The 24,282-nt window shown below is 49.3% G+C and overlaps 1 protein-coding gene across 2 annotated transcripts in view; it reads right to left on the minus strand.

The window, feature by feature from the left end:
* The window catches only part of Antxr1 (ANTXR cell adhesion molecule 1), a 182,556-nt gene that overhangs the window by 25,732 nt on the left and 132,542 nt on the right, over nucleotides 1–24,282 (minus strand). For both annotated transcript variants that reach the window (XM_050165398.1, XM_050165399.1), the window contains exon 17: nucleotides 18,416–18,496. In XM_050165398.1, the coding sequence (XP_050021355.1) occupies nucleotides 18,416–18,496 (81 nt within the window). The remainder of the gene's footprint in view (nucleotides 1–18,415; nucleotides 18,497–24,282) is intronic.

The raw sequence follows: 24,282 nt of genomic DNA on the forward strand, positions 1-24,282 counted from the left end.
ATATGTGTGGATATGTATATGTGAATGTTTGTATGTTTGTATATACATACGAGCCTAAGTGTGTAAGTATGTATTTGCATCAATAATATGTACATTTTTGTGTGTTCATTATCCATGTAGAATCGGATCAACATCATCTATCTGTTTTTTTTTTACTTGCTGCCAGGTAAAGATTCATCTAAGTAAGCATCTTTCTCTTTGACTCAGATCTGTTTGAAAACCACATAATCTGATAATATTTATGATTCCTTCCAGCTCTAAAACCCAACTGATTCTTAACAGTCGTGTGGGTGGATGAAGTGCTGGCAGGAGGCCCTTAAGACATATTGGCCTTACCTTGCATTTCTCTTTGCCTTCTTGCCAACATCTCAGGGTGCCTACTCCCTGCCCACTGTCTCCTTGCTTGGACCTTGCAGGTCCTTGATGCCAGCCTTCTTGTCCCTCTCTTGTGTACAGGACTATACTGATGGCTCCCTTGTACGAGGTGGACAGATCTGCATTGGCAAGAAAAACTCACCTAGCAGAGAGGATCTGTGATTGGCACTTTGAAACAGTGTGGCCAAGTGAAGGGACGGAGGAAGGACAGGAGAGATACTGAGCTGTCATGGATCCTGCCTAGACTTGGACTGGAGACGTGGCTCAGCTGGTAGAGTGCTTGCTCAGCATGCACAAACCCTGGGGTTCAGTCTCCAGCCCCTCATAAGACAGATGTAGTGGCTCTGGAGGCAGAGGGTCAGAGGCCACTCTGGGCTATGTGAGATCTCTCTCTCTCTCTCTCTCTCTCTCTCTCTCTCTCACACACACACACACACACACACACACACACACACACACACACACGGCCCTTGCCTAGGCTCACTCTTTTATTTACAACCATATGTAACACTGCTTACTGTGGCCAGCACTCGACCAGAGTCCAGAGGTGTAGCAAATGTTGGATAAAAATCGTTTGGGAGGTGGGAGATTCAGGTCAGCAGTAGAGCACTTGCCTAGCAAGGCTCTGGTTTTGTGTCTCAGTTCTAGGGGTGACCTAGGGTTAATTTCAGTTCCTATGTCTGATGTCTGTAGGTTGAGGACACAGGGACACCTCCAGTTACTGCTGGTGGCTGATTTAGTGATTATGCGGTGACCACCTACTGTATGCTGGCATGTGGAATAAACAGGTTGAAGCTGAACCCCCATGAAGCTTATATTGAAATGTGAATAACTAAAGTCTGAGACGGGTGTTATGAATGTTAGAATGGACATTTTTGACTGGACTCCAAGGTGGAGAGGTATTAATGAGAAGCTGAACGAAGCACCCTAGAGCATGGCCTCCCAGGCTAGTTGAAGGCTGGAAAGGCAGGCAGGGAGGGTCTGCAGGGACAGCAAGGTCAGGCTTTGTATCTCCAATGCTTCTTCCTTCAGGGGTACAGAGGAGAGCTCCACAGGCTTTACCCCAACTAGAGAGACTCTTCCTAGTCAGGAACTGGGAGCATGTGGGTAATTCCCCTGAAGGGGAGGACACAGGAGATGAGGTAGCCAGTGGGGGGAGGGGCAGGGTCAAGGCAGCCACCTGCCTGTTATACCAGTGAGTGCTCATAGGCCCATGCAGGCCATGTGGGAGGGGACCCAGTGGGTGGCACCATGGGTCTGTCCAAGAGGCTATTAAGTAGGACAGGAGCTTCAGTAGCAGGTGGTAACTTCTGGATCCCAGAGGCTATGGAAGTGGTCACTAGCAACACTAGGGGGAGCCTGCCCATGCCCAAGGAACTCAATACAGGCAGAAGGGTCTACAGAGCACAGGAAAAAAGGCAGTGTTGAGTGCGCACAGCTCAGTTAGCCTGTCTGGAAGCAGGAGGAGTGGGGCTCACAGGTTAGACAGTGGCGGGGCCGAGGAGCACAGACAGGAGAGGAGAGCCAGCCTGCCTTCCTTCACATGGGCGTCTAGCCCAGCTAGCAGAAGTGAAGATTTAACTCTGGGTCAAGGCTGAGATTTTATTTTTCTACCAACCAAAGACAGACTGTTTTTAACAGTGCTCCGCCAAGTAGGTGGTGTCTCGCCTGAGCTGATCCTGCCTAAAACAGGGAGAAAAATCTGTCTCAGTGAATTAAGTGTATAAGGTATGAACAAAACTAAGGTCATATTTTTGTCTGTCCCACAGATTAACAGTTTGTGTGCACATATGCATATGGCTATAAGTGTACATGTGTGCATATGTCTGCCAGTGTACATTGTGCACATATGTCTGTAAGTGTGCATGTGGCTGTAAGTGTACATTGTGTGCATATGGCTATAAGTGTACATTGTGGGCATATGACTGTAAGTGTACATTGTGTGCATATGTCTGTAAGTGTGCATGTGTGCATATGTCTGTAAGTGTGCATGTGTGCATATGTCTGTAAGTGTGCATGTGTGCATATGACTGTAAGTGTACATTGTGTGCATATGTCTGTAAGTGTGCATGTGTGCATATGTCTGTAAGTGTACGTTGTGTGCATATGTCTGTAAGTGTACATTGTGTGCATATGTCTGTAAGTGTATATTGTTTGCATATGTCTGTAAGTGTACATTGTGTGCATATGACTGTAAGTGTATATCTGTGTGCATAGGACTATAAGTGTACATGTGTGTGCATATGACCATAAGTGTACGTGTGAGCAAGGAGAGCTGCAATTGAGTTGACCTTTCTTCACGCCCTATCCCAGCACTCACGGGCGCTGTTCCCTGTTGGCACCTGAGCTGTAGCCACTGGGTTGTTGCTTGTAAAAAAAGTCCTGGGAAATGTGGATTAGAAACCAGCCCCTGACACCCAGGCCCTAGCTCTTTCCACGAACCAAACTTGGAAGGCTGACTTAGGTGTTGCTCTGACACCCTGGAATGGAATTTATGCATATGCATGAAAGGAATACATCTGGGCACTTAATGGACTGCTGGAGACAGGAGTCGGGGACCCACCCAGCTTGGACTTCCATAGGACCAGCTCTGCCAGGGTGGAGCCCTGGCACGCTGGCCTGTGCAGAAGGTAACCACGTCAGCAGAGGCTGAGACTCCCTTGGGGGCGTCTGTCTGTTTAGTCTCGTTGACAACATGCTTTTTGTTTGCATTTGAAAAACTGAATGAACAGGAATAAAATTTTGGCCCCTTTAAGGAGCCAGGTTTGCTAAAAGGAATGGCCATTTGAGTACGCCTTAGAAGCACGAAGCTGGTGTGGGACACTTTTTGCGTCTCCTACTCCGGCGGCCGGCCATCTGGCTGAGAAGGAGGCTGTGGATTGCCCAGCCAACCCCGAGAAGCAAAGATCCAGTCAGCCACGTAGGCGCACTCTGGCCCAAATTGCTTTGGGCCTCGGCTCTGAGAAAGGCAGACCCAGGCTTTAGCCTTCTGCAGCAACAGCAGCAGCAGCAGCAGCTCATGGTTGGTCTCTTTGTATCCCTCAGGTAATTACTTTTCATATTTAGTACCACTGTAAACTGTAGGTTAGACTGCCTATAAAACCCACATGAATCAATACTCGGGCTATCCTCGTAATAGTATACATATGCATATCTTTATTTAAAAGTTCTGGTTATGGTGAGGGTCATGGCATAAGCACACCCACCCCTTAGAGCCGGTGCCCTGCAAATGTGCCCTGCTCATCAGTAGAGCATGGCGCGAGGCCAACTCCACTCGGGGCAGTGGAGCTGGCTGGTTCTATGAGGAGAACCTCATGGGCCCTTTCAGTCACACAGCAGTGAAGCCTGCTTTCCCTGGGCTCTGCCTCCCAGCTAGGCTCGACAGAAGTCTAAGATCCTGGGGATTCTCTGTCCTCTTGTCGCACTCAGTTCTTCTCCTCTCACTCCCTACCGCTCCCAGCTCCTTCCTTCTTACTGCCTTCCCACTTCTCTGCCTCAACAAGAACTTCCTGGATGCCACCATACTCCAGGTGTCAGAGACAGAAAGAGCGGAAGCCTCACCCAACCCTAAGCAAGTGTGACCTGAAGCAAAGTGAAGATGGTTCTGAGGCACAAAGATCTCTAACAACTGGACCCAACCAGCAAAGCTTTTGAGAGATGGTCTGTGGGCTGAAGCAGGGCCACAGGGCACAGTCTCCCCAGAGCCAAGCTGATGGGCTAACTATGGAACTCCGCGATTGTCAGAGCGCCTTCTGCAGAGCGCCAGTCTCAAGGGACTCTCTGTGATAACAGAAATTACCTACTTAGGAAGCGCTGCATGGTGGGTTTTCCTCTTTGCACACCAGCTTATTAAAGCATTTTGGAAGGGAGGGAGGGAGGAAGGGAGAGAGAGAATATTACTCTATCAAGTGCAGCATCCACAAATTTATTTGATACCTGTGAGCAACTGTAAAACAGGTGTTCAGGAAAACAGCTTGTGTGGGCGGACGGTGGGAGCCAGAGATAGACTCGGACAGGAGTAAATGGAGTTCACTGACCTGAGGCACATAGGCTCCCTGGGGTCCAAGAGGGGAGGGTGTGGCGTGGACACAGATGTCCTTCACACCTGCAGCACGGCTCATCCCTTTCCCTCTTCCAGGAAGAAGCGGGCTGTGCTGGCCCCATGCAGAAGGGTGAGCCCTCATTCCTCCACACTGAGCACATCCACAGCCCTTGGGTATTACCGAAGCTCAGTGCACACGCCAAGGAATTGTTAGAGCTGGCCCGAGGAGGGGCGGCAATGCACACGGAGCACACACAGCCTGCCACGTCTGCAGACCCTCCCTGCTGCCTTTGTTTAGCCAAAGCCTGAGCACAGGCCTCCAAGGGCAAGCTTGGGCCACACCTACTCTCATAACTCCTACAGCTAGGCCTTACGCTGACCTTAGTTCTTCCTCCACCATGGGCTATCTCTCTCCTCGTCTTTCTAAGAGGATGATTTATTTTATGTGTAAGGGTGTTCACCTGCACGTACACACATGCACCATGTGCCAGAGGAGGGCACCAGATCCCCTGGTTAGAGATGGCTCTCCACATACTTCCGGGATCTGTCCATTTCTGTCCATTTTTGCTGGGTGCATGCTGGCTCACGACCACGGCCAGTACCCAGCATGTGTGCCAGCCTCTTCTCTTAACTCCTAGTTTCCACTCTAATTTTCATGTAATTGGTCTTTCTCTTTGTCAGCATCCAGAGAAGTCTAGTTTCTGCTAGCCCTTTGCTCTAGCCGCTTTCATGTGCCATAGGGGAAAAGCAGCACAACCGTCCTGGCTCAGGAACCCTGTCTGCCCGGTCCCTGGCTTCGCCTCCCTGCCCTTGCCTACTCGTGCCACTGCCCTTGCATTCGCCAGCAAGCCAAGCTCTCTCTTTCTAGCCTTGCAAGCTTTGCCCAGCTGTCCTGATCGTGACACAGTCTGTTCCTTTCTGTCGTCCAGAGCTCGTCTTCAACGTCCCCTCTTTAGTGAGGGTTCCTCTGCCCCCTTGGGCTAGACACCCATTCTCCTCCCGCCCATCACACTGTCCCGGCTCTTAGTGTCACACACAGCTGGGTGCTGTGCACCTAGGGTTGGACTTCAGGGAAGGACCGCACTGCTAACCGATGCTGGACACTATCATAAATGCACATTGAAGGAGTCAACTCTGGTCCTTCATGTTTTTGTTTTTGTTCTTTAGACAAGGCTTCCCTGTGTAGCACTGACTGTTCTGGAACTCACTCTGTAGACCAGACTGGCCTTGAACTCAGAAATCCACCTGCCTCTGATTGTGGAGTGCTGGGATTAAAGGAACGCAACACCACCTCCTGGCTAATTCTTCCTTTGGTCAGCTGTATGTATGCAAATGTTTTAAAACCTTCTGCAGAGTGAGTTCCCGCTGCATAAAATGGGGATGGGAATACCTACATCACAGAGCAAGAGGAGGTGAACCATAGTCGATGGCTCTACAAACACAGCTCTCCCTGCTACTCAAGGCACACGGATTTCCTTTTGGCAAAGAGGAGATACTTGCTTTTTAGGAAAAAATTTGAAGACAAAATAGAGCACAGGCCATAGAGATGTACAAGGTATAAAGCAGAGTTTTCATAGGTTACAAGTGCTTTCTTCTCCGTGTGGCGGTGTGGGAAGGGCTTCTGGCTGGGACCAAGGATGAGTAGGAACCGACCCAGAAAAGCGAAGTCACACAGGACTCAGCAGAAATCTGGGAAGGGAAGGTGGAAATTCTGGGATTCTCATTGTGCCCTCAGAGGACAACCAGTGGCGAGGTTAAAATCCTGTCATGTCACCTAGGCTGTCTGGACCCGTGTCATCCAATGGAGACATGACAGGGGCCATGGCTTCGGCCTCCATTCTGCTAGTAGTCAACATTCGTAAAACATACAGAGAACAGACAAAATTCATTTAGATAATGTTGTACCAAACCCAATACACCCGTCCAATGTGTCTACCGCTGACGGTCCAGGGCACATGTCCCCACTGACCCAATAGCCATGCTCAGGTGCTCATAAGCGGTAAGACAGAATGACTCTTCTTTTGAGGTGGTCAATCATCTCTTGTAATTTTTATCTTTAAAAAAATTGATTATGTGTATATGTGTGCTGTTTGTAAGTGTTTGTGTGTACATATGTGTAGGTGCCTGCTGAAGGCATCATAATACCCCTTGGAGCAGGAGTTACAGGTGTCTGTAAGCAGCATACCATGGATTCTGGGAATGAACTCTGGTCCTCTGCAAGAGCCTGAAGTGCTCTTAACTGTGGAGCTTTAGCCTCACAAGTAATATTTAAAATATGACTCTATCTACTTACTGCGATGATATTTTGTTTGTGATCTAACAAATAAAGCTTGCCTGAAGATCAGAGTGTGGAGCTAAGGCACTACTTAGCCATAGAGACCAGGCAGTGGTGGCACCCACTTTAATCCCAGCACTCAGGAGGCGGAGGCAGAGGGATCTCTGTGAGTTCAAGGTCACCCTGGCTACACAAAATTTGATCCAGTCTAAAAGAGAAACAGCTAGGAGGTGATGGCTCACACATTTAATCCCTACACTTGGGAGTCACACACCTTTAATCCCAGCACTAGGGAGAGGAGAAAGGACAGGATATGGCTGGGCAGAGAGAGGAATATAAGGCAGGAGGAGACAGGAGCTCATTGCATTCAGTCTGAGGATCCGTGGAGAAAGGGTTTTACCCACTTTGATCTGAGGGCTTGGTAGAGGTAAAAGGTCCATTTAGTGGCTGACTCCTTTACTTCTCTGATCTTTCAGCATTTACTTCAATATCTGACTCTGGGTTTTTATTATTAAGACCAATTAGAATTAGCGCTACAATTTACCTACCGATGTGCCCACCTTCTGGGCGTGGTGACCAGGGAGACGATTCACCTAAAACCAAACACTGTTTTCTTCCTGTAGCCTCAGTAGTTCCGGAGAGATTCATTGAAAGTTTTTTCTCCACGGAGAAACAATTTTCTTGCCAATGGTTTACAAAGCTCAAGGATTTTAATAGTCGAACTGTTCCCAGTGAGACAAAAATCAAACTTGGAAATGAATGAGAACGGAACATGCTGTCAAAGGAATGGGCCGCAGAGAGCAAGAGAACTGTTATAGAATGAAGGCTGAAAACGCTGGCCCACCTTTGACTCATAAATCTACTAGCAGCCTACTCTTGGACACAGACTGGGTGAGTTTTACAGGGACAGAGCTCTCAGCCTGGTGGTGGTAACACTGATGGCCAAGGCATATTCGTCATCACTGGTGTCTAGGAAATCTGAGTCTATGGGCCATGTTTCTGGTGAACCCCCCACCCCCCCAGGCAGTCCGGCTGTTCCGAAAACTTCCGTGCAGCTTACCAGTGGCAGTGTATTGGGATGCTAGTGTGCTGTCAACCACAGTTGAGGCCCTTTTTTTGTCAGGAGGTCGTTTGAGCCCTTGGCAAACTCATTTTGTAACACAGCCCCACCCCCAGCAGAGGGCCTGGCACAGATCAGGGGAGGCAGCCTACAACACAGTGAAGACTTGGGGTTCGGGAGCTTCTGTGGTTTTGTGTGCTGGTTTTAGGGGTGTCTGAAAGCATTGAAGGTGGCCCTGGTTCTGAAGTTGCCTTGGCCTGGGTGAGGACACACAACATGGTGGGTATTGAGCTACTAGACCCTAAGCCTTGGGGTCACTTGTTCCTCCCATACCTGAGAAACCCAACCTAGGCTGGCCAGAACTTCTTCCTGGATGTGAGGAGAAGAGAGTCACTGTCCTGCAGAGGAACAGGCCCCTTGTGGACTGTGGACTTGTTGTTGGGCCCGTGTTCTTGGGGACACCGCTGAGGCTGTTTTTCCCGACTGGCATTTAGAATTTCCCGGTGGGATTATGTATATGGCAAAGCCCACACAAGACTCATAAGGCCATGCGCAGAATGGAGCCCAGAGTCAGAGACTCAAAACAATGGCTGGTGCAGCTGCTAGAACCACATCACCCAAGGGGCAGCTCAGCCCGATGCTGGGTGAACTCAGATATAGAGGAGATGCTGAAGTGATGGGGGAAGGTAATTGGTTAATTATAATAAACCAACTGCTTGGCCTCATAGCTTAGAACATAGGTGGGTGGAATAAACAGAATAGGATGCTGGGCGGAAGAGGAAGTGAGGTCAGACTCTGCTCTGCTTCCAGAGAGACCCGACAGCTCTGCTGGAGCAGGGACACCATGCTCAGCTCTCCCGGGCAGATGCACGCAATGAAGCTCCTCCGAGTAGGCTAGAATCTTCCCGGTAAGCGCACCTTGGGGTGCTTACACACATTATTAGAAATGGGTTAGAACAATATGTAAGAGCTAGCCAATAAGAATCTGGAACTAGCCGGGCCAAGCAGTTCTTAAATGAATACAGTTTGTGTGTTGTTATTTCGGGCATGAGCTAGCAAAGCGGCCGGGGTGTTGGGGACGCAGCCCCACCGCTTCCTATTTCAACACTGAAGTCTAGAGGTGAGCACCCCAGGGCTAACTCTCATCGCTGTGGGCTCTAAATGTGGCTTTGTTTGTAGAAGTATGGGCTAAAAGGGGAAAACACTAGGTAGTAGAAATTCATTCTTAGGATACAAAGTCAGAACAAACTTAAGTAAGTCATATTGGGAGCTGACACCAACAAAAATGTCAGTAGTGGTTATAATGAACATTCTGTGTTTTAATGACCTCATGCCCAGACCTCGTGACCTCGGGGGACTGTATGAGAGTCTCTCCTTGGCTTGCTACAAAAATGCAGACTCTTATAAAAGGGGGGGTGTCACAAAAGACTTCCCCAGAACAAGAAACAGTATGAGCTATTTCCTCAGAGTAGCTGGGGAAAATGAAAAGGAAATATGATTGTGATTTCTTCCTTTACAGGGCAGTCAGCTCTTACAGGGAAGGGCAGGCTGAGAAACAGCCGCACTGTGGCCTATGCTGGAGGTCCAGGAGGCAGGAAACGCTGTCGCTGTCCCTGAGCAGAGGGCAGGATGGGATACTAGAGGTGTGAATTCCAAGAGTGCCCGGAGGATCTCCAGGGATTAAGGGCGGAGAGCAGAGCCCGGAGTGGAGTGTGCCTCTCCCTTCCCCCTCAGTGCCCAACTCCAGCTCCATTCCAACCTGGGCCCCACACAGGCTATTCTCTCTAGACAGAAGGCCATCGCTACCCTCCACTGCAAGTTCATCCTTTATGTCAAACTCTTCCTTCGGACCCTGGCTTTGGTTAGCTCTCCACAGTCTCAGGGAACCCCAAACTCCCTCTTACACTGTTTACCATTTGGAATTGTGATTCTGTGAATTTTCCCGACTATTTCACTGTGCGCTGCCCGAGGCAGGGGCTGCCCTGGCTCCCGCTGGCTCAGCTGCGTGGCTTGGAGCCTGCCAGAGAGGAAGGACCCGAGAGTTGTTTGTAGATAAATGGATATGCTCTGTCCTGGACAGGGCTGCTGGTAAGAGTGAAGAGAGCAAGAATAAGAAAATATAGATGCAGATTCCAAAAAATAAGAAGGTAGAAATAAAGAAATATAAATTGTGAGCCAAGGAGAATGAGAACGGACTGTCAGCAGCCGCCGTCTCAGCAGCTTAAGGAGTAACTGTTAACAGTGGGTTACTTTGCTTTACAAATAGCTCTGTCTGCAAGGCTGAAGTGGCCTTCTGCAAACTGAGGGTTGCTCCACAAACTGAAAGTTAGCCCTAAGATAACTCCCCGGCCATCCATGATCAGCAATGGACATGGGCTGAGTTAACCTTTAAGCGGTGGGATATACGCGACTTTTCGGTTGTGCATCTTCCCATACCCTTCCCTGCTATGAGAAACTGGCAGTGTTGGGGGAGGTGCAGAGCCTTGGTAAACATTGTCAGGGAATGCCAGGGCAAAACAATGGACTTTAACTGAAAAACTCTGTTAGTGGAAATTGTAAAAAAAGACAAGTTGTATCTGAGTTTTACCTTGAGATTGTAGAAATTCCTTTGTTCATGCGTGATGCTTGTTGCTTCTTGCTATAAAAAAGGGAAGTTCGGAAACTCCCTTGCCATAGCCTTACAAGTCCATCTTTAGCTGTGCTCTCAGCTAGCTGATAAGCTTTTTGTGCCCCATGGAGATTTAATTTTTTTAATTTTTATTTTCTTTTCCTGGAATAAAGTTTACTTCTGGTTTAATAGATTTTGGCGGTCTGTCCCCATCTTTGCGCGGCCCCCATGGACCCAACAAGAGAAGAGGATGGGAGGGGTGGGAACTAGGGAGAGAAAAAGATGATGTGTAGCCTGGAAGGACAGCAAAGGAGAACAGGTCCAAGCCTGGGCCGTCAGCAGGAAGGGTGCATTAGACAGGGTATAAAACAGAAGGTACAAGAAGGAAGGGAGACAGGAAGGACTTCCCTCTGTCTTCCAAAACTGGTCAAGTTTTTTGTTTTCTTTTCAACATATGAACACAAGCCTTTTCCTTCCTGTAGAGGTCGGATTATACAAGCCATATTCCTACATGGTAAGACGGTCAAAATTCTGAGCTGCCTGGCAAGGCACAGTTTGCACCTTCCACACAGAAGGTGGTCGCTTAGCCTTTGATAATGAGACAACATGGTGCTATCCTAAGCAAGTGGTCAGGATATGCTAATGTCGTTCTGTGCCTTCTAATGTGATTTAGGAGGTCGCCTAGGGAAGAGGTGTTTTTCAGTCTGTGTGACAGAGCAGGCATAGACAGGAAGACCCTGACTGAAGACACTCTCCCCGCTACCTAGGAAACAGAATGCTAATGAACTTCCCCCTCAGTTTATGTTTTGGTATAAAAGCGTTTTGGAGGATAAATGTGGGTGATTTTCAGGATGTGAACTCGGGATTTCATGAAGGATCCCTGAAACCCCCTCCCGATATAGTCACGTGAATTGTGTTTTCATTCCCACACCTCCACTCTGGTAAGAGAAATGATTTTTGATGGGGTCAGACCCTGACACCTTCTCTCAGTTTGAGGGGAAGATTCCAGAAGGACTGGGCAGTGCAGGATGGCTGGATTCTACTTGTGCCCCTTTGACTAGTGCCCTCTGTGATTTGAACAGTTGCAGGGGTCTTGAGCCCCATCTTATCTGCAAGAAGCCAGAGAAAGGCAGTGTTAGGGACCATGTGAGATGCTGTACTTGGGTGACTGGGGGGTCTCCCAGCACCTGTCTAGCTCTCAATTTCCCTACTCCAAAATGAAGGGACTTGAGACTGAGGGTCAGACTGAGGTGACATATGGTCATGGAAACACAACACAAAATGGGCTGTGTGGGCCGTCCATAGCAGCCTGGCTTGCTCCACAGAGAGTTCTGGAAATCCAATTCCCAAGTCAGGGGTTGCCACCTATGATCCAACCTTTAGCCAGAGCAGAGCTTCCTGCCAGTGATTCCTGACTGAGACCCATCACAGAGGCCAGCATGTCCCTAGACAGGACTTCTCAGTGACATCAGCTGAAGGACACCAGAGAGCTAAGTTGCTAGACACAAGTATTTTTGGATAAAGCATCAAGCTTTCAGAATTACTATGCACTTGGGTGAAATTTTTGCTGTAAGGTCAAGCCCCATTTCCCTCAAGAACGATTGGAAGAAAACAAACGAACAACAACAGAAACACATGAGACAGAGAATTTGAAGGGTGTTTTCTGACTCAGACTCATTTGCTTCCTCCCTGTTTACTGTTTGCAGCCTGAAGCTAGAAATTGACATTCTGTTGTTGCAGCTGCTGACAACAGTGAGCTAGAAGTCCAGAAGGAGCTGGGAGGAGGATGAAGAGGAAGAGAGTATGAGCACACTTGTGGGAGAGGAGTGTTTTAATAAGCGGGCTGGAAGAGAAGGAAAAAGGGGGAGCGACAGAGAGCCTTCACGGTCAGAGATGCTTGCTACAGTGGAAGGAAGTCGGCACAGAAAAATCCAAAGATGGAATACTTTATAGTCAACTTTGGGCTTGACTTCTCTGAAGAAAGTTAACCTTGCAGGTTTTGTGTGCAGTCTGGTTTTTGCTGTGGGGAGAGAATGTTTTGATCTTGTTCTTTCTAAACTCAGGAAAGTAAGCCAAGAATTCCAAGTACTTGTCTCCCCCTCCAGAGACAGAGGGAAAGATTTCCAAGGGTGAGAACCCAAGCCATCCTCCTGAGAATTCGGCTTCCAGAGGACATCCCACGCCAAAGTAAATCACACCCTCTAGGAACAGTTCCCATAATTTGCATTTTTTTTTCTTTTTCTTAAATGACCCACTTCTCACAAAGGTTTGTAAGAGTCAGGAGCCAGCTGTCAACAAATTGGACTTTTGTTTTAGATTCTCAGACACCTACCGAAGGCCTCAGGACGCCTATTTAGTTGCAGCCAACATATACGTGTTGTCTTCTGTGCAAGAAAAACTTGACTTTCACTTAGATAACAAGATTCTTTTCGCTGTTGTTGTTTTTTTTAGGACAGAGTATTACTATATAGTCCTGACTACACACTAATAGTCCTGGAACTCTCTATGTAGACCAAGCTTGCTTTGAACTCAGAGATCTACCTGCCTCTGTCCCCTGAGTGCTGGGATTAAAGGTCTGTGCACCACAACACCCAATTCAGACACTATGATTCTTCTCACAATTGTTGACTGGAAAGTAGGAAAATAATTCATCCCTCTCTGCCCCTGTGCTTAATCCACAGCAGTGTGCCCTTGCATCCAGAATATGTCCTCCCCAATGTCATCCCTCTCTGCCCCTGTGCTTAATCCACAGCAGTGTGCCCTTGCATCCAGAATATGTCCTCCCCAATGTCATCCCTCTCTGCCCCTGTGCTTAATCCACAGCAGTGTGCCCTTGCATCCAGAATATGTCCTCCCCAATGTCATCCCTATCTGCCCCTGTGCTTAATCCAAAGCAGTGCACCCTTCCATCCAGAATAAGTCCTCCCTAACATCATCCCTCTCTGCCACTGTGTGTAAACCAGTGCAAAAACCAACAGTGTGCCCTTCCTTAAGCACAATTACGAACATAACTTGCTTACATTAGTAGGACTTGTCACTGTCCCTGGCTGGGGTCCTGTGACCATTACCCCTCATGCCTCACTATCCTCCACTCTACCTGGCAACTCCTTGAAGTCTGACTTGAAGCTCTTCGCCCAAGAGCTTCTCTCAGACCCCTTCTGAGCTCAGATGTGACATGCAGCAGCCAGTTTTGACTCCAAAGCAGACAAGACGCTTTTCTGAGGGTTTCAGCCACATCTCAGAGTTGCTCCCACCAAGTTGTGCTGAGGGACCTGCCTGTTTGTTCCCACTCCCACGCAGTGAGTGTCAAGGAATACCCAGCACTACTGGGTATTCTGCAGAATGAGGGGAGGAACGCAGAGGACCGAGCATGTGGTTAGATCTAGAAGCCCTGAAGTCATTCTTCTGATCCTCTTTCCAGCTGTGCCCACCAAGAGCTGAGCCCTGGTCCCCAGCTTTATGTGAATGGATGTCACAGGTACCTGTCCCACATCACCATGAATGGTTCTGTGTTTCTGTAGCCATTTTCAGTTAGAGCAGTGACCATACACCAAACTCGAATGCCAGAATGAAGTGCTACTCCATTGGGCATCACTAGCACACATCCTGGAAATGGATCCTTTGTGGGGGTACCACAGATGTTTGTTTGATGGGAAGGAGCCATGGAAAGATGAAAAAGAGGGAATGCAGGCCTCAGGAAGGAGAAGAAACAAGAAGACGAGGCAGGCATGCTTGCCCATGTCAGTGCATGGTACTGGAGGCTCACCTGTTCAGGAAGTCCCTGGGATGGACAACCTACTCAGCTCTTTTCTCTGTGACAGCGCAGACACAGAGCCCACACAAGCAACCTTGGTCCCTCGTTGCAAACAGCTGTGCAGAAGACAGCCCTGGGGCTGGAGCTCAGATTGCTCAACCTCCAGGGCTGGCTGTGCTGACATTCACGAGCGGCAGACATTGTTTACATACATTTACGTGTGCGTTTCCTCAGATCTATTCTGGACGTGAGGAGTTCCCAGTCTGCAAAACAAGCTCCGAGCGTCTTGTGTGCAGGGAGTAATGGAATGTACCAGTCCCTGATGCCAGATCTGAGAGCAACCAAGGAGCTTGAAACAAAACAAAGGTCTAGCTCCATGGGTCATCCAGCAGCACGTGAGGGACTGGGGTTCATGCCGGGGCAGACAGAAGGGGGTGAGGCTTAGGTTGTGGAGAACAGCACTGACTTCCATCCACCGAGACTCAAGGTGGGGTCATCCTCCTTACCCCCAAACAACCACAGCATCAGCAGCCAGAATCTAGACTTGGCCTCCCTTCCTGGGACGAAGGAGACTGTGACTTGTCCACTTGCTGCACACCTATGACTCTCTCCTAGTTTCAGAATGTGGAGACTTGCCTTTAAGTTGTTCCCGATAGGAGAGGATGACGTTTTGTCGAACCTTTTTACTCGTTCTCAGCCCTGGATCCCGTTAGAACCGTCCGGAGAGCCCAGACCGTAGCCAGAGCAATCGAAAAGAATCACCAGAGCGGGAGCCATGTGCCTTGAAGCCGGCCTGGAAATCACTACCTGTCATCCAATCTTTCTTACCTAATAATGTGTTTGGAATTAGTGATCTAGGCACAGGATCTGGCTAGGGAGACTTCTTGGCAGTGGATCAGGGCTTATTATTTCTTATTAAGCTAGGTAAGATATTCTGCACCAAGGCCATGGGTCACGTGGAATTTCAGGAAGAGATGACTCAGCAGTCGGGTATGTATGGGAAACTTGTTAAAATCCAGGCTCTCAGGGTTGGGGTTGGGGGGCTCTGATGGCACTGAGTTCAGTTATCTACCTGGCTCTAAGTGTGAACCCCAGTTCTGCAGTTAGTGTTATCTGGAGTCACCCTAGAAATGCTAATTCCAAGTCTTGCCCATTAGTGACTGAGTGGGAAGCTCTGAGATGGGGCCCAGGAACCTGTTAAAGTTTCAAAGTGATTCTGAAGCCTGCCCACCCCTGAGAGTCACTGATCTGCTCCGGGAATCCCCAGCGGATGTACCTTGTTTTATTCCTGTGTGCTAACCTTAGTTACTGAAGAAAGTGTCTTTGGAAAAGTCAGCCTTAAAACTCAGTAGAAAAGTGGATCAATAGGGCTGAAGAGATGGCTCAATGGTTAAGAATGTTTGTGCTTGCTGAGGACCTGGGTTCAGTTCCTACCATCCATGTCAGGCGGCTCGCAACTTTCTGTAACTCCAGCTCCAGGGGATCTGATGCTCCTCTATGCCCCCCCCCCCACATACAGATATTCTCCACGCATACATTAATTAAAAAAATAAATCTTAAAGGTGGATCAAAAGATAACCGGAGAAAGAAAAAAAGGAGCATCTACAAAATTGTCCCACCAAATTAGCTCGTATCAGACAGCTGACTTTCCTGAGTCCATTGAATCTGCTGAAGACGCTGACAGGAAGGCAAATTTATGTAAACTTTTAGGGGCCATGACTGGAATGCCTACGACAGCCTCAGCAGTCGAGAGCCGGACACTTAACAGCAATAGAGAAGCAGGACCATTGGAGAGACAGCAAGGTCCTAGAAGGTTCAGGGAACAGTGAGCTCCATGCAGCTGGCATCAGGAGTTGACCAAGGAATGAGGGTGAACAGCAGATGAAATAAAAAGGGATACTCTTTTTGGTCAATCCAAACAGTGGATTTCTCTCTCTCTCTCTCTCTCTCTCTCTCTCTCTCTCTCTCTCTCTCTCTCTCTTCTATTTCTTGCATGTCTGACGTCAAGAAGGACACACTGAAGGCTTTGTTTTATAAACTTTGGAAAGGGCACCCCAGCGACTGTTTACTGGAAGCAGGGGTTGGCACAAGCAAGGGATCCCCCCCCTTCCCTTTGCTTAGTAAACTTATAAAACTGTTAGGATGCTGGGTATAACAAATGGTCACTGGCTTGCTATAAAGTGGTCCTGTCACTTTCCCTTCTACACTGACCTAGGGATTCCCTGGTGGGATTCAAGGAGCCATGGACTGTGAGCCTTCCCAGGGCAGAAAGAGGGCGTGGGTGGGGAAGGAGCCATGCCTGTCCTGTGCTCAGCTCTGAGGTAACAGGCTCAAGTTTCTATAGCTCTTGCAGTGTTGGGCTGGACCTACATCTGTCTGTCTTTCCAGGTATGTTGACTGGAGAAGGGGACAGGAGAAGGGGAGGAGCTGCCAGGCTCCTGGAATACAGCACTCTGAAGCAGCTCCGAGTGTGGCTGAGACTTCTGTTTTTGTTTTGCTTTAGAGGAAAATTCAGAACCTGTGACTCTTGTTCACAGGCACATGGCTAATGGGAGTGACTTGAGTTGATGGAAAATGTGGTCAGGCCCATAAATCTCGTACAGTCATCACCACAGGTCTGTAGGGAGTGAGCATCCTGGGGTTATGCAAAACAAAGTAGGGGAGGAGGGTGGCACACCACAGAGGTCTTTTCTACCTTAGAACTCTCTTAGGCACAATGTGGGGGTTCTTAGCTTCAGACACACCTGTGGGGGTGTTCTTAGCCTCAGGCACACCTGTGTGTAGGGTTCTTAGCCTCAAGCACACCTGTGGGGGTGGTTCTTAGCCTCAGGCACACCTGTGGGGGTGGTTCTTAGCCTCAGGCACACCTGTGGGGGTGGTTCTTAGCCTCAGGCACACCTGTGGGGGTGGTTCTTAGCCTCTCAGCACACCTGTGGGGGTTCTTAGCCTCAGGCACACCTGTGGGGGGTTTTAGCCTCAGGCACCGTGAGGGACTGTGTTGAGTAGGTTAACTGAAGTGGGAAGACCCACACTATGGGTGGACAGCCCAGGTCCTGGGGTCCTCCACAAGGAGAGGTGACCTGAGCACAAGCGTTCATCTCTCTCCACTTCTGGACTGTGGGTGCAATGTGACCAGCTGCGTGACTACTGCCCTTTTCTCCTAAGTTACTATTCATGTACTTATTCAGTGTGTGTCTGCGTGTATTTATGCATACCACATACGTGCCTGGTGCCCACAGAAGCTGGGAGAGGCATCAGTGTGGTTCAGGTTCTGGGAGCAGCCCCGCAGACTCCCTGGAAGAGCAGTGAGGGCTCTGACTGCAGAGCCTTCTGTTCAGCTCCCCCACTAAGTTGCCCTCCTTGGGGGCTATTCTATCAGAGCAACAGGGAAAGCAGCTCAGACAAGGGGCTGCCATGCCTGCCAGCTGTAACGCGATATGGTTGATATGGTTACCATTATCAAATTTACAAAAAGGAAACACAGAGGTTGGGGGTTTGCTTGAAGTTTTTCTCGCCAGGAAGGAAGTGACTTCAAGCTGAAGTCTGCCTGGCTCACAGAAGCCCTTAAAGAGACACCTTTATTTTGTGTTTGGGTAAATGGGCCATATTCGCAAGGAAGATGCAGGTGGCTGGAAGCAGAGAGAGAATTTTGTTCTGAGCCTGTCTTCCTCATCTGTGGATTGAAACCTCTCATAAGAAGGGGCATTGCTCACCTTCTGTTGTCTCTGTTTACAAAGAGAAGCCGGCAGCAGCCTGGTTTCTAGGGTGGCACTACCTGTGTAGCTCCTCCTAGTGGGAGATTCTTCAACTGGGCCCCTGACAGATCCTGGTCAAAACCCTTAGAAGAGTAGAAACCCCCGCCCCCCAGAGTTCTGAACAGCTGGCTGGAGCTCGCCACAGCTTTCATGCCTCTCCTGGGGTGCTGGCTCTGTGTCTCTCCAGTGGCCCGTGTCGATAAGGGCCACAGACATCCCACTGGAGGCTGCCTGCAGCATGAACCTACCTGGAGCTGTCACCCACTGCAATCCAGACTGCAATTCTCAAGTTCTAGGAAGCTAAATATGATATATTGCTATCAAAGTCCTTTTCAGAAAAGCAAACCCAACACAAGGTCTGGCAACAACCAGGATTTAAGAAGTTGGCATCTGATTTGTCGGCGCAGGAGACAATAGCTGTAGTTGTGCACGAGCAGTTATTCTGGCACCACTAAAACAGAGGGAAAGGGAAAGAAGTGTGTGTGTGTGTGTGTGTGTGTGTGTGTGTGTGTGTGTGTGTGTGGTGTGACCGCTAGCGCAGCCTACCGTGTCTCCCGGCTGTGGTCTCATCACGGACACTCGGTCATATCCCTTCCTTAGCAGAACCCACAAGGCATCGAGTTTTCCCTGAAACAAAACAAATACAAGAAGATTACATATAAAACCAGCCTGGTGGACAGCCACTGTAGATATGAAGACGGTTACATAGAAAACAAGCCTGGTGGACAGCCGCTGCAGATGTGAAGAAGGTTACATATAAAACCAGCCTGGTAGACAGCCGCTGTAGATATGAAGAAGGTTACATAGAAAACCAGCCTGGTGGACAGCCGCTGCAGATATGAAGAAGGTTACATAGAAAACCAGCCTGGTGGACAGCCGCTGCAGATATGAAGAACTCCCCAGGTTCTCCCGCATGTTAGAAACAGAGCTTGGGCGACATGGTGAATGCAGGTTAGGGGCACTCCACTCTCAATGCAAGGGATACACTCTAAGAGCTGCAAGTAAGGTTGGGAAGATGATGCGGAGGATACACTGCTTGCCATGCAAGCCTGACAACCAAGGTGCAGATGCCTCCCATGGGTAAGTCATCCCGGTACAGTGGAGGGCAGGATGGCCAGTTTGACTAACTGATCTGCGAGTTCTAGGTTCAGCAAGAGAATCTGCCCTGATAAACAAGGTGGACAATGATTGAGGAAGACACTCAGTGCCAACTTCTGCCCACATGCACACACACAGACACACACGCATACACAGAGACACACACACACACATACACACACAGACACAAAGACACACAGACACAGATACACACACATACACAGACACACACCCACAGACACATACATAGAGAATACATACATAGAATACATACATAGAGACACACACAGAGACACACACACAGAGACGCAGACACACACACACACCACACTGAGGCTCATTCAGCGTCTTTGACTTAGCTCTCATCCACCCTCTCAACTGGTGGCCAAATAAAAGCAGACGATGACAGCTATAGGACAATTTCTTGCCCTCCCCACAAGGAAACAACAACAAAAGGCCTCTATATGGAAGTCTAGGGCCAGGCCCTCAATACTATGGTGTGCTTGGCTTATGATAAAAATGCATCTTAAAAAGGACACCCTAGAACCCCCAGCCACGTCACTTTATAGGACAAAAGGAGCTTTGTTGATGCAACTAAATGATGGAGATGAGAAACCAGCCTGGACCACCCACGGTGACCCAAGAAGACCCAGGATTAGAGATGTGTCTCAGGGGGACTCACTTAGAGGACTCAAACCGGGGGACTGGCCTTGGGGAGGGAAGGAGCTCAACCAATTAAGAGGTGCAGGCAGCCTCCCGGATCTGGACAAGGAAACAGAATCTCTTCTGGTGCCTCCAAAAGGAGAACGGCCTGGTCCCCTGACTTAGATTTTTAGCCCAGTGAGGTCTGTGGGCTTCTCATTTTCAGAACTGTGAGATAAGAAATCTGTGCTGTTTAACCTCTTGTATTCTATAATTTATGATAACAGTGACCGGAAACCAGGGCAGCCCTTGCTATTCATTGCCATATTCTGTGGTCACCAGCTTGCTGTGTATCTCTGCCCACTGGAACAGCAGCTTTACCAAAGCAATGGTGTGTTTGGTTCTGCCCACTGCTGTGTGCCTAACCCTCAATGTATGGCACTGGGTGCTGAATGACCGTGAGTACTAGGTTCTGGGTGCTCAATGGCTGTGGGTGCTAGGTGCTGGGTGCTGAATGACCGTGGGTACTAGGTGCTGGGTGTTGAATGGCTGTGGATGCTAGGTGCTGGGTGCTGAATGACCGTGGGTACTAGGTGCTGGGTGCTGAATGACCGTGGGTACTAGGTGCTGGGTGCTGAATGACCATGGGTACTAGGTTCTGGGTGCTCAATGACTGTGGGTACTAGGTTCTGGGTGCTGAATGGCTATGGGTGCTAGGTGCTTCTACATCGTATCCTCTCCTTTAATATTTTCAGCAGTTTTCAGAGCAGTGTGGAGAAAATGGAGAGTCAGAGTGATCAAATGTCTTTCCCGCAAACAGACACCCTGTCACCGGGCGTTAAAATTGTCTGACTCCAAAGCTCACACACCACCACCGCAGCCACAGATCCTGCCTGTGAAGGGCTGGCTGAGGAGCTTTACTCCACAGCACGGGTAGCAGGGTTGCAACCCTTTAGGTTCTCATAAGATCAATTTTTTCCTAGAAATTCTGAGTGATATAATAAAAAAATGTTAGAATGAAGAGCACGTGACAAGGAAGGATAGGGTTATTTTGCAAAAGCTGTGTTTTGTTTATGAGCACGTATATCTTAGACCTCCATGTGAAGTGGGCGTCACACAGGAGCCTTGGGAATATTCGATTGCATGGGGTGTGTAGTGTCCTGGATGGTGACAGGAAGGCAGGGGACACCTGCAGAGCTCGGCCTCAACAGAAACACTTTATGCCAACAGCACTGATCATCCCAGAGAACTCCAGGTTTTGACGTCACTTTCTGGTGGGTTAGACACACACCTGAAAAACTCAGCTCTTGAACACTGGCTAGCTGTTGCTTAAGCTTTTGAGGGTTCAATCTGGTCTTGCCGAGTGTTGAGTTTCTCATCTATTGCAAAGAGGCTATAAAAGTCTTTGAAAATATTCTGAAGTGGGCTTGGTGTCACTGCTGGACAGAACTGGTGTGGTGTTCACAAGAATTTTCTGCTAGAGAGTCAGCTAAATGTTTCCTAGAAGGTTTTAGGGTCAAGTCCTTACAGCTCAGGATATTAGGTGGGAGATAGCTTTCGTCTTCTAGTGTTTGGCTCATAAATCATCCCACCAAGATCCCCTTATTTACCAGCCACTCAACCCCTGAACAAATGAGGAACAATGGCGTGAGGCTTAAAGAAGAAGATCTGGCTATTTAGAAAGGAATGAATTAGCTCAGCAGGGACAGAAACCTGCATGCCCAGCAAAGAGCAGCCGAGCTCTGCAGGCCCAGGACAAAATGAATTAGGCTCTTGGTGGAGCAGGCAGCCACACAGAGCCTAACACAGAGTACTCGAGATCCCTGGGAAGTGAAGCTGGACCTTCTCTTCTCCCACAGAGCTGTCCCAACTTCCCAGGGCTTGCTCTTCTAAAAGTGTGTGTCGAGGGGTGAATAATACTGTTTTCTCTATAAATTAAATTATAAGTTAAACATCGAAGTTATCTCCTCCTCTCTGGAAAAGTATTCACAATATGCCATCTGTAATCCAAGTAAAGTCATGAAATGACAATGGGGAAGCTCAACAAAGATGGAAGAGTAAGGGTTAACCAATATGTGGACATCTATAGAGGGAAGAGCAGGGCAGAGTTACCAATGTGTGGACATCTACAGGCACACGCCCAGCTTCCCTTTGTGTTCGTCCAGCACCCCCTTCTCAAGCTGGAGTGACATTCCTCCTCATCACCCCCCACCACCGTGTACTCTGGCTCCAGTCGTGCCCTCAGAGTGGCTCGCACTTAGATGACCAAACCCTCCGTATTCTGGCGGTCCACTGCACTGTCCTCCCAGGAGTCTTCCTTTCCCTTGGCCTTGCCTCCGCTAGGGTTGGCCTGGGTCCTCCTCCCTCTCTGCCCCTTCCCCTCTGCCTGTGCCGGACTTAGGTGCAGTGCTCCTACGGGCCCGATCTGTGCTGTGCCTGGCCTGACTCTCCCATTCAGCCTCATGCTTCGTGCGTTCTGTCTTCATCTTGGGCCTCTCTTGAGGTCCAGGTCTAGGTACAGCATGACCTATTTAGGTCCAGATCAAGGCATGGAATGAACTACCAAACCTTAATTATGATGATGTATGGATGTCTAACAGGAACCAAAAGCAGGCACAGTGAATCAAATGAGCTCTCTTCTCCCTGCATGGACCCTTCTGCACCCCCTGTCTTTGTTGTGGAGGTGGACACGTGGCTTCATGTCCACTGTCAGTCATATTTGGGGAGTGCTCCCTGCCCCCGCTCACCTGTTGCCTCTTTCCATCCCACTATTTCCACATTCCCTGATGTGGCCAGGGCCCTTGTCACATGCCCCTTAGCCAGTGAAACATTCCCTGCCTCAGGCTCCTGTCCTCTTTCTCTGTGTGCACTGATGTAAGCTTTCCCTACCAGTCCAAATGGATGCATAATGGTTAATAAGCTAAACCTCAGACCCCGTGTAAATGTGGACGGAGAGAACCGACTGACTGCAAAGATGTCCTGATCTCCACATGGAAGCTGTGGCATGTGCCCTCTCCGTACCATGACCTAACCTCCACATGGAAACTGTGGCACGTGACCTCCACACACACGCCATGGCACATGACCTCCACATGCAAGCCGTGGCATGTGACCTCCACATGTAAGCCGTGGCATGTGACCTCCACATGTAAGCCGTGGCATGTGACCTCCACATGTGACCTCCACATGTAAGCCGTGACACATGCCTTCTTCCCATCATGCACTCTCTCACACACAATAATAAATTTAAAAATTAAGGTAAAAAAAAAAAGGCTTTAAAAGCAGACAGGTTTCTGACAAAGGTTCTCGGAGCCCAGATTTTCTGAACATGGCAGAGAGCTGTCATTTTAAAGCGACAGTGTCAGGCTTGTTCTGGCTCCCTCCTGAAGGCAGCAGTGCCCCAGAGGGGTGGGAGTGGGCATCTGTCTCTGGGACATTTGTGTGTCCTTCAGGCTCAGCATATACACTTTAGACTCTGATCTTCATCCCCCAGGCAAAATGCCCGCTGCTTCTGTGAAACTGCGACAGAGCCTCCACCACAAACCCTGGAGCCCCAGCCAGGGTGTGTTGGCTGACACCTAAAAATAGCTTCTCCCATATGAAGTGGGCTCCGCTTGACTGGTAAATGGGAAATTTACCAGGCCTAGGCTCCCACAGCCACACCTCGCTGTGCCTCAGACGGTAACTAACACATGGAGACTGGTGAGGAGCCATGCCGCTTCAGCCATATAGCAGGGAGACCTAGGGGCCACCACTCTCAGCACCCTGGGGCGCGGCTGAGCTTCTGCGCTCATTTCACTGCTCTTTGGGGCTGTCTATCTTAGCTAGTGGCTTCGGCTCTGAGATGGAAACTCGACGATAGATCGATTTTTAGCTCTGCTCTGAGTAGAAAGCTGGAATTCCAGGCTTGGGAATACATGACAGTTTGATCCACTGCCCTGTCACAGCCTGCCACTGCTGGGGAGCAGCCCGGCTGTCTTTCAAGGCAGGCTCTGGCTTGGCCCCTTAGCTGTCGTTTCTTTCACTTCCTGGAATGTGGAGAAGCTACTGGAAAAAGAGATGGATAGTTTCTCTGACGTCTGCAGTCAGTCCTAGTTTTAAGCCAGTTGGTGGCCATGTATCTGGGCATGACTTAACTCGTCTGAAATGGCCAATTCTGTTTAATGAGAAGCACGGGGTACTGTAAATCGAGGAAGCAAAAACCAAGCAAAGGAAAATGCAGCTAAATACCAGGGGAAATTCCCCATCATGAGCCTGGAACTAGGATGGGGGAAGTGTGGTTGGTGTGGTCAGTGTCTTAATATAGCATGGGGTACGATGGGGGGACAGGAGGAGGAGCCTATTGTAACCCTTTCCCCCTCATCTCCTGCTGGGCTGCTTAGCCCACCTGCTTCTCCAATCTCAGGAACAAAGGAAGAAGGGGGGTCCATTGCAACCCATTTCACCGTGTAGATGGTACCAGCCACTTTTGCTGGAGAGCTAGACATGGTCCCAGGATCTGCTGAGAGTTCTGTGCTGGAGCAGGGTTCTCCATGTTCACAGCAGGGATGGAAGGCAGGCTCAGTGTGTACTGGCCCTTCTCCTGGAGCTGCCTGTACTCACCTACTGTCTGCGTTTCTTGGCATGCTGCCGCTGCACCAGCTAGCTTCCCTTGGCGCACGGGGTTGGGGGGG

This window comes from Alexandromys fortis, unplaced genomic scaffold, assembly GCF_014885135.2.
Source record: "Alexandromys fortis isolate MF-2015 unplaced genomic scaffold, M_Fortis_MF-2015_v1.1 scaffold_158, whole genome shotgun sequence".
Classification (NCBI taxonomy): Eukaryota; Metazoa; Chordata; class Mammalia; order Rodentia; family Cricetidae; genus Alexandromys; species Alexandromys fortis.